Source organism: Rhinopithecus bieti, unplaced genomic scaffold, assembly GCF_001698545.2.
Source record: "Rhinopithecus bieti isolate Rb0 unplaced genomic scaffold, ASM169854v2 scaffold_36410, whole genome shotgun sequence".
NCBI classification, from domain to species: Eukaryota; Metazoa; Chordata; class Mammalia; order Primates; family Cercopithecidae; genus Rhinopithecus; species Rhinopithecus bieti.
Window position 1 is genome coordinate 1,072,777 of NW_016816076.1, and position 11,148 is coordinate 1,083,924.

The 11,148-nt window shown below is 38.9% G+C and overlaps 1 protein-coding gene across 1 annotated transcript in view; it reads left to right on the top strand.

Moving 5' to 3' along the window:
- The window catches only part of SMCHD1 (structural maintenance of chromosomes flexible hinge domain containing 1), a 158,542-nt gene that overhangs the window by 9,879 nt on the left and 137,515 nt on the right, over window positions 1–11,148 (top strand). The window contains 4 exon segments of the mRNA XM_017854308.1: window positions 1,311–1,386; window positions 2,020–2,181; window positions 8,609–8,691; window positions 9,342–9,472. Of these exon segments, the coding sequence (XP_017709797.1) occupies window positions 1,311–1,386; window positions 2,020–2,181; window positions 8,609–8,691; window positions 9,342–9,472 (452 nt within the window).

Here is an 11,148-nt window from a genome sequence, read left to right on the forward strand (position 1 = left end):
TTTGAGGCGGAGTCTCGGTCTGTCGCCCGGACTGGAGTGCAGTGGCCAGATCTCAGCTCACTGCAAGCTCCGCCTCCCGAGTTTACGCCATTCTCCTGCCTCAGCCTCCCGAGTAGCTGGGACTACAGGCGCCGCCACCTCGCCCGGCTAGTTTTGTATTTTAGTAGAGACGGGGTTTCACCGTGTTAGCCAGGATGGTCTCGATCTCCTGACCTCGTGATCCGCCCGCCTCGGCCTCCCAAAGTGCTGGGATTACAGGCTTGAGCCACCGCGCCCGGCCGTTAACCGCTTTTCTAATCCTCATTTTTTGATTAATGAGATTTTACAGTTCGTGTGTTCATTGGTCATTTGTATTTTCTCCTTTTCATTTTTTTGTCTTTTCACTTTTTCTCTTTGTTGATCCTTGTCTTGATTTATGAAGGCTTTTTGTCTGTTAAGGATACCAACCTTTTGTTTCTTGTTGCAATTTCCCTCTAATTTTTTTTTTTTTTTTTTTTTAACGAGACAGAGTCTTGTTCTGTTGCTCAGGCTGGAGTGCAGTGGCATGATCTTGGCTCACTGCAACCTCCGCCTCCCTGGTTCAAGCAATTCTCCTGCCTCAGCCTCCTGAGTAGCTGAGATTACAGGTGTGTGCCACCACACTGGCTAATTTTTGTATTTTTAGTAGAGACGGCGTTTCACCATGTTGGCCAGGCTGGTCTCGAACTCCTGACCTTGTGATCTGACGGCCTTGGCCTCCCAAAGTGCTGGGATTACAGGCGTGAGCTACTGCGCCCGGCCAGTTTCCCTCTAATTTATAATTTGCTTTAATTTTTAAAATTATTCTTTTGAATGGACCTGTATTACAAAGCATGGCTATCTTCCCTCCGTACTACAAAATGCTAACTTCTGTTTTCTTCTATTTTGTTTTTGCATACTTAAATATCTAGTCTATATGAACATGAGTTATGTTAAAACTTTGTTCCAAGTAAGTTGATAACTTGTACATTAGTATGAAATACTATGTCTTTTGTCTGGGTGGTTCCTGCTGATAATGTTAAAACTCTTTCAAAACATTTTAGCTAATCACTAGTGTTCCTAGGTTGCTTATAGTAGCAGAAAAAAATGACCTCGTTAAGTAATTTATATAGATTTATGCTCTATTAATTATGCAAAGGCAAAATTTAAATATACTGAGTTTTATATTTCCTAGATAAGTGTAGTAATTGTTACAAAATTATGTACTGTCAATGTTTTCATATTTTTATAAATTTGAATAATACATTTATTTCCTTTGTGTAATAAGTGATTTTATTTCTTATTTTGGATAGACACTTGGCATTTCACCTGAAGAAAAATTTGTTATTACAACAACAAGTAGGAAAGAAATTACCTGTGATAATTTTGGTAGGTAAACTGTGTTACTAAGTTCATGCTTTTATATTTAATAAGATCTAGTGTGTGGTATAGCAATAACTATTTTATTAGATATGCATCTAAATCTGTTGATGATTTTTGTTAATTTGTTGGGATGAGGGAGGAAACTGGCTGTATGTGCATAGTTTGCACAGAGGTTTTATTTTTCAAGCTTGATTATAGAAAAATAGTTGATATCAGTTATGGCTACAGAAGATGATTCTGCCCAGCACAAATCTTCTGAAGCTAATTTTCCTAACCAACTTGGATTATTCCATTATCTTTTTTTTAACCTAATTTCCCAAGACCTGCTGGTTTTTCATGCCTGATTCCATCTGAATTTAACGATTCTCCATTCATGTTGACACCACTGTATTTTAGATCCTCGTCTGATTTCCTGTGATAGTTTAATGTATTAAAAATTGAGTGTTTCAAATGAATGGAAGTATTTGTGCTTGTTTCATTAATATCCTTAACATGACTTTGTTTACAGGTAGATGATTGGGGGTTTTTCTTTACCATCATTAAAGATATTTCATAGATAGAGTTTGTATATTCACAATTATAAGTTCATTGAGTTTCTGATGCTGACCTAGCACTTATGATTTTCACTGTTGATGACAGATGAAACTGTTAAAGATGGAGTCACCTTGTACCTGCTACAGTCAGTCAATCAGTTACTGCTGACAGCTACGAAAGAACGAATTGACTTCTTACCTCACTATGACACACTGGTTAAAAGTGGCATGTATGAATATTATGCCAGTGAAGGACAAAATCCTTTGCGTAAGTATCCCATTCATACTAATTTTGAAAAACTATTACCTGCCTTTATCCCCTGATCACATGTCCCATTCCTTCACTTTTTATAAATCTTCTTATTACACTTTATTAGAAGACCACTCATTTTCTTTCTTACTCAGATTCATCACAGTATCATTATGTCTTCTACCTATGTCATCTTCAGTGAAAAAAAACTGTCCTTTAAAGCTAACCTACTAGTAGAACTTTTCTTTTCAACTCATAAGGGGTCTTGTACCTATACAGCTTTCCATCTCCTGTATACCCTCGTCTCCTGATTTCCTGGCCTGTCATAGACCTTTCCCAATTAAGAAAATAGTTGTTTTACTTTGCAAATACATATAGCTAGATTGCGTAAGTAAGAAGTTTCTGTTCATATTTCCATGTCTTTATCATTTTCTTCTACCTTTACTACTTGCTAGTTTCTGTCCTGTCTCTGGACCATTTGCTAGTGATCTTTCAGTAAACCAAATCGATTGGTTTACTGAATCCTCTCTGGACTTGCCAAAGTGTCTTAATACTACTTACGTGTTCATCGTAAACTTTTGTATTAAAATTATTTTTTTCTCATTATATGTGTATTCTTGTTTGCAGGAAGTTAGAAAACATAGATAAGCAAAAAGAACATAAATAATATCACTATTACCCAGACATAACCACCGCTAACACTTTGGTGTTTATCATTTCAGAACTTTTCATATTATTTGATTTTTAATGGTTTTATATGGTGCATACTTCTTTAACCTGCATTTTGTTTAAAAATAAAGTGAATATCTTTTAATATATATGTCTCTCTGTGTATATTTTGATAATATTTAGGTAATATAATTTATTTCAATAGTATTATTTTTCTTTCTTTTTTTTTTTTTTTTTGAGACAGAGTCTCTCTGTCACCCAAGTTGGAGTGCAGCGGTGTGATCTTGGCTCACCGCAACCTCTGCCTGCTGAGTTCAAGTGATTCTCCTGCCTCATCCTCCCGAGTATCTGGGATTACAGGCATGCACCACCACACCTGGCTAATTTTTGTGTTTTTAGTAGAGACGGAGTTTCACCATGTTGACCAGGCTGGTTTCGAACTCCTGACCTAAGTGATCCTCCCGCCTCAGCCTCCCAAAGTGCTGGGATTACAGGTATAAGCCACCATGCCCAGTCTGAACAGTGTTCTTCTATTAGACATTTAGGTTGTTTTTAATTTTGTTATGGTTACAAATGACACTGAATGTTCTTCTGGCTAAATCTTTGTGTGCTTTCTTAACATAACACTACCGCTACTATCATTACTATCAGCTACAGTGCCAGGCATTATACCAAGTACTTATGAGCATTGTCTCATTTACTCCTTAATCCTATGTGGCAGCTAATGTTAGAAAATAATTTAGGTAAAGATCCTGTTTTGCAGAATTAACTGAGACTAAGAGATTTTAGGTAACTTGCCCAAGGCCACACTACTAGGGAGTAGTGGAGCCAGCATTTAAACTTTAGGAGAGTGACTTCAGAGCTTGAATATATAACTAGTACATTTATTACCTATCATGTTGTTCTTTTTGTACAGAAAAGCTCTTCTCCCATCTTAAAAACACTAAAGTCTGACTTCCTTCACTGGCTACTGCCTAAAATTTTTTGATTCTGTTTATGGCAAAACTCTTCCAGAGAGCTGACTGCATTCGCTATCAGCAGTACTTCTCTTCCTCCCATTCTTTCCTACTCTGACCAGACATTTTCACCTACCACTCTACTGTACCCACTCTTTTATGGTCACCAACAACTAAATCCAGTGATCAATTTTTAATTTTCAGTTCTAATTTTTCTTGAAGTGTTAGAGATTGTTTTAGTACTTCTTCCTTTTGATATACTTTTCTCGCTTGACTTTTGAGAGTCCGTGTTTTCTTGATTTTCTTCCTTTTGCAGTGGCATGACCACAGCACACTGTAGCCTCAAACTCCTAAGCATAAGCAATCCCCCTGCCTCAGTCTCCTGAATGACTAGGACTACAAGTGCATACCACCATGCCCAGCTAATTAAAAAAAAAAAATTGTAGCTGGGTGCAGTGGTTCATGCCTGTAATCCCAGCACTTTGAGAGGTCGAGGTGGGAAGATCACTTGAGACCAGGACTTTAGGACCAGCCTGGGGTACACAATGTGACCCCATCTTTACAAAAAAATACAGAAATTATTTGGACGTTTTGGTGCATTCCTTGCTTAGCTACTTGGGAGGCAGTGGCAGGGGGATTGCTTGAGTGACCCAAGGAATTTGAGGCTACAGTGAGCTATGACTGCACCCCTGCACTTCATTCTGGGCAACAGAGTGAGACTCTGTCTCTAAAATTAAAATAAAATAAAATTTTCTTTGTAGAGATGGAGTCTTGCTATGTTGCCCAGGCTGGTCTTGAATTGCTGGCCTCAAATTATTGAGAGCCTTGGTCTCTCAAAGCCCTGGGATTATAAGCACCTTGATTTTCTTCTTACCTCACTGCCTGCCCTTTCTTCTCTCCCCACCTTCTTAATGTTGAAGTGCCTTAGGGCTTAGTCCTTGCCCTTTATGTTGTATCTTACTTCCTCACTTAGTCATCAGGTCCTATCTCATGGTTCTAAATAACATCATTACAGAAGTGAGTGTCACAAGGAAGAGGTAAGAAATGGTAATTTTTAGTTAAATATTGAAAATGGTGCCGGGTTTATCTCTTGAATTCCAGTTTTATCCATCCAGCTGCCAATGTGGCATCTTCTCTAGGATGTCTAAAATGGGAACCCTCATCTGTTCACTGAATTTTATACCACACACAGTTTCCCCCATCTGAATTGATTATTACTGTGTCCTTCCTGTAGCACAGGCCAAAAATCAAATTGATACTTTTATTTCTCAAACCTCTTATTTAATCTGACAGAAAATCCTTTGGGTCCTATTCTCAATGTTTTGTCTTAAAATGACCATTTCTCACCATTTCTATTGCTACCACCTGGTGTGGAGGCACCATCGTATCCACCCAGATTACACTAACTGGTAGTTTCTGGTACCTGTCTTTTCATCCCTGTCCATAAAGGTTTGAGAAATCAGATTGTGTCACTCTTCTGCTGAAAACACTCATGGCTCCCCATTTCACTAAGAGTAAAAGCCAAAGTCGTTACAGTTGCCTGCAGAACCTTACTAGCTCTGCTTTGTACTTCTCTGACTTTGTTTCTACTACCTTTCTTACTTTTTCACTCCCCTTCAGTGCCATCCATATTCTCAGCTTAGGGCCCTCTGCTTGAAATGCTCTTCCTCCAGTTAGCCTTTCTTCACTTCCTCCAAGTCTTGGTTATCTGCTGTCTTCTCAACAAAACTTGCTGTATTTAATTGCAACTGTATTCCCTCTGTGTCTTTACTGTTACTTGATTTCATTTCTCTGCTGTTTCTTTTTTCTCCGTTGCACAAACCATCTTCTAACATGCTGTAGAATTTATTATGTTTATATCTTCTTTCCCATATTCCTCCATTAGAATGTTAAGTCCATAAAAACAGAACCTTCATCTGCTTTGTTCAGTTCCTAGAACAATGCCTGGCACATAGTAGGTGCTTAAATATTTTAAAATTGAGTGAATCTGGCCGGGCTCACGCCTGTAATCCCAGCACTTTGAAAGCCGCAGCAGGCAGATCACTTGAGGTCAGGAGTTTGAGACCATCCTGGGCAACATGGTGAAACCCCGTCTCTACTAAAAATACAAAAATTGGCCAGGCGTGGAGGTGGGTGCCTGTAATCCCAGCTACTCGAGAGGCTGAGGCAGGAGAATCGCTTGAACCCGGGTGGTGGAGCTTATAGTGAGCTGAGATCATGCCACTGCCACTCCAGCCTGGGCACCAGAGGGAGACTGCATCTAAAAAAAAAAAAATTGAGGAGTGAATCTTTAATTTTTTTTTTTTTTTTTTTTTTGAGATGGCGTTTCGCTCGTTGCCCATGCTGGAGTGCAATGTCTTGATCTCGGCTCACCACAATCTCCGCCTCCTGGGTTCAAGCGATTCTCCTCCCTCAGCCTCATGAGTTCCTGGGATTACAGGCATGCACCACCACGCCTGGCTAATTTTGTATTTTTAGTAGAGATGGAGTTTCTCCATGCTGGTCAGGCTGGTCTCGAACCCCCAACCTCAGGTGATCCTCCCGCCTTGACCTCCCGAAGTGCTGGGATTACAGGCGTGAACCACCGCACCTGGCCCATGAATCTTTAAATATTTTCCTGGGGATAAATTGCTAAATGTGTAATTATAGTGTCAACAGAAGTATTTATTAAACTCTTAATGTAGTTTATGTTTCAGATTGATCAGTTTTCATCATACCATCATGAAATGATATGAAACCATATCAGTTGAAACCCTATCAGTTGAAAACCATATCAGTTTTCATTCATACCATCATTATATGGATAAGCAGAAAACCCCAGTGTTTAAAATCTTACCTTGATTTCTGTGACTTTACAGTACATTCCTGGGTCTTTCCCTACTTCTGTTTCCCTACTTCTGGTTCTTTTTGACTCTGGTGTACATTTCTTCAAGTCATGTTGATCTTTTTTTTTTTGAGACGAAGTCTCACTCTGTCGCCCAGGCTGGATTGCGGTGGTGCTATGTCGGGTCACTGCAAGCCCCGCCTCCCGGGTTCATGCCATTCTCCTGCCTTAGCCTCCCGAGTAGCTGGGACTGCAGGCGCCCACCACCATGCCTGGCTAATTTTTTGTATTTTTTTAGTAGAGACGGGGTTTCACCATGTTAGCCAGCATGGTCTTGGTCTTCTGACCTTGTGATCCGCCTGCCTTGGCCTCCCAAAGTGCTGGGATTACAGGTGTGAGCCACCGTGCCTGGCCTTGATCTTTTATTTTTATACTTTTAGTAAACTGATCCAAGCCTTAACTGTTGTACCTGTGTAATGAAGCGAAACTTTTATCTCTGGCTGTCTTCAGTCTCAATTAAGCACAATATCTTCTTCAGCTTTCTTTGGAACACCTCTGCTCATTGAGCTTAATGTGGTGGTAGGGCATCAGATCTGAACTGAATTTTTCTTTCCTCCCTTCTAAATTTTCTCTTTATGGGAAATGTTACCATTTGTCTAGTCTTCTAGAGGCAGAGACTTAAATGCATCTTGAATTTCTTTTTCCCTTCTTCTTTTTCATCTAATCAGATTGTAAATTCTACTCAGTTCTTCCTTCCAAATTTCTCTTTAAGTTTCTTTTCCTGCCGTTTCCTACAGTGTCCCTTCTTCATTTTCTGGAGTTATTTCCTTAGCCAGACCCTTGTACATAATCTGATTTGTGGTAACTTCTTTGCAATTAGTTTATAAACATAGCTATCCTTGGAGTGTTTAGAAGTGCTTGCTGGAGTGCTACTTTGGTTTTTTTTTTTTTTTTTTTTTTTTTGAGATAGAGTCTCGCTCTGTTGCCCAGGCTGGAGTGCAGTGGTGCAATCTCGGCTCGCTGCAACCTCTACCTCCCAGGTTCAAGCGATTCTCCTGCCTCAGCCTCCCGAGTAGCTGGGATTATAGGCACCGGCCACCATGCCCAGCTATTTTTTTGTATTTTTATAGAGAAGGGGTTTTGCTGTGTTGGCCAGGCTGGTCTCAAACTCCTGACCTCAGGTGATCAGCCTGCCTTGGCCTCCCAGAGTGTTGAGATTACAGGCGTGAGCCACCACATCCAGTCTGAAGTGCTACTTTGGATTAATTACAGCTTTTGTTGGGTTAAGCTTCTGCAGAATTAAGATACGTAAATTTGATATGTTCCCTTTCTTTTTACTAAGGGGATAAAAGCAGGAAATAGTGTGAATAGTGACCTTGAAGAAAGGAGAATATTAGTTAATGTTGAGCCAGTGATAAATTGAATGTCAGATTGGTGGTGTGGTAGTGAATCAATAGCAGTTCTGTGTCAGTTGAGCAAATGCATTCTGCCACTTGAAAAATGTGTTAGTCATAAGAATCCTATATGCAAATTAGCTTTCAGGAGACACTTATTTTGCACATGAGCAGTATAGGAAATTAAAAAAAAAGACACTTATTACTTTATATTTGCCCCGTATTTCCAAATGTGCTTACTTTGGACTTGTGCATGATGTAATTACATACCGCAGACTATTTGATTTTATGGTTATGGTCTTCTGTTTGTCTCTTAATGTCTGTATGTCTGTCTTTAGATTATAAACTTCTTGAAGCCAGGAATCATGGCTGGCTGACTCATGCTGTATAGTGCCATACAAGTACTGATTGATGACTGCTTTTTTGATGCTGGTGGTGATTGGTGATGATGCCTTTATTATGTATTATATCATTAGGATCAGGATAATACTTTAATTCTAGCTCTTTGGCTTTAAGGTACTTGATAGTTTCTTCTTCTTTGAACTTTTATATAAAGTATGTGGGAAGGAAAAGTTAAGCAATGTTTTCTTAATCTCTTGCAGCATTTGCTCTTGCGGAATTAATTGACAATTCATTGTCTGCTACTTCTCGTAACATTGGGGTTAGAAGAATACAGATCAAATTGGTAAGGAAATAATACTGTAAAACAATTTCACTTTCTTTTTGTAAGAGTAATAAAAGTTTATTGGAGAAAAGTAGAAAATAAAAGTAAAACTAAAAGTATAAATAATTGTCAGCTATTTCTTCATCCGTTGTTAAAGTTTTTTCATGTTTTTTTCCTATGCATGTATATACACATAGATGTATATGTACCTTTGCTTTTTTGTAATCTTCTGCTTTCCCTTAACAGTACATTGTTAACATGTGCCGTATCATGAATGTTCTGCAGTACAATCTGTTGTTGCAGTGGCTTATTGGCTGTAATGTAAATTGTGTAGTTTGTGTTCTATTGTTGAACATTTACATTTTTTTCCTGTATTTTTGCCACTGGAAGGAATGCCGGAATGATGAACATTCTTGCACACCTTTGTACATGTCTCTGAATATTTCCTTAAGTTGAATTCTGAGAAATGGAATTTCTAGGCTAAAGGACATGAAGAATTCTGAGGCTTTTGATACATACTGCTGCTGAAGTGCCTTTCAGAAAATTGTATTTGCACTTCCATCAGTAATGTATAAGTGAGCCCACTGAATCATTTTTTTCATATTTAACTTTTCATGTTTTAAATATTGATTTGATTTTTCCTGTTGTTTTGAACTTATTTTGTTTCATAGCTTTTTGATGAAACACAAGGAAAACCTGCTGTTGCAGTGATAGATAATGGAAGAGGAATGACCTCTAAACAGCTTAACAACTGGGCCGTGTATAGGTTGTCAAAATTCACAAGACAAGGTGACTTTGAAAGGTTAGAAAACCTCTTTTTTTTTGTGGGTAGCTATGTATTTTAATAAGGATAAAAAACTGGTATGCCTTTGGATGCATATGATACATTGGAGGTTTTACTGTTATCCACATATTTATTTAGGTTTTATATTATAGAATTTTTATGATTGATACTTAGAAATAGAACTATGTAATATTGTGCCATTCCATTAAACAGCTCATTTTGCATTTCCTGAGGTATGTGGGAGTTGATATGTTGGGTACCTTAGAACTTTTCCCCTTTCCTAACTCTGTATAGCCTCTAAAGCAGTAGAATGGTTTTAAAATGGGTTTTAGAAATCACTTCATACCATTTGCAAAATACCTAAAACTGCATGTGGTTCTGTGGAGCTCACTGTTGCTCTACTTTCAGAGCTCTTTTTGCAAAACATTCAGGAGTGGAATCTAGTGGAGTTATATATCAGAATGTGCTTGTAGAAAATATCCTGAATGAGGATGTCACAGGGAAAACAAAATATGCTAAAAGCCATCAGATGTAAAAAAGATTTAGATCCTTGGGATATTAGTGGAACTCTAGTAAAAAGAAGAGCTTTGACCCACAAGTCTTTTGATATTTTAAGCTATGTTGCTGTACTTCTAACAACATACTTGGGAAGAGTCTCTTGGCATTCTTATTAAATAGTTGGTATGTGTTCATAACCTGCTTTGTTCTTTTCCTTGTCAAGAAAAGTCACCCACATTTAAGGATCAATCTCAATGTGTTAATATAGTTAGCGCATTTGTCTTCTTGCTTCTAAAATTTCAGCACCCTCAGAATTTTAATCAAATTAGTAAAGACTTAACAGTTCCATTGTAAGAGACAACGTAGTATGAAAAACAAAGACTCTTGTGTCATTTGACCTGGTTTGGATTCTAGCCTTGCCACTTACTAATTGTGTGACATTGGTCAACTTCCTTTACTTCTCTGTGGCTCAGCTTACGCAGCCATAAAATGGGGATATTATCCCATGAGGTTTTGTGACAACTAAGTGAGTTAGTACATGTAAAATCCTTAGGACAGAGCCTGGCATATGGTAAACAGTCAATAAATACAAACTGTAGAAGCTGTCATTTTAGTTATTCTCATTCCTGACCTCAGACTTTTTTTTTTCTTTTTTGAGACAAAGTCTTGCTCTGTTGTCCAGGCTAAAGTGCAGTGGTGCAATCTTGGCTCACTGCAACCTCTGCCTCCCAGGTTCAGATGATTCTTCTGCCTCAGCCTCCCAAGTAGCTGGGACTACAGGAACCCACCACCATGCCTGACTATTTTTTGTATTTTTAGTAGAGACGGGGTTTCACCATGTTAACCAGTCTGGTCTGGAACTCCTGACCTCAGGTGATCCACCCTCCTCAGCCTTCCACAGTGCTAGGATTACAGGCGTGAGCCACTGCACCTGGCCTAGACTTCTCCACAGCCATTCTCTTTCACCATTTTCTTGAATATATGGCATTTAAAGGATTTATAGAGAGCCAGAGAGAAGGCAAAGACCACTGTCTTTAATAGTGTGATGAGGCCGGGCGCGGTGGCTCAAGCCTGTAATCCCAGCACTTTGGGAGGCCGAGACGGGCGGATCACGAGGTCAGGAGATCGAGACCATCCTGGCTAACACTGTGAAACCTCGTCTCTACTAAAAAAATACAAAAAAAACCAGCCGGGCG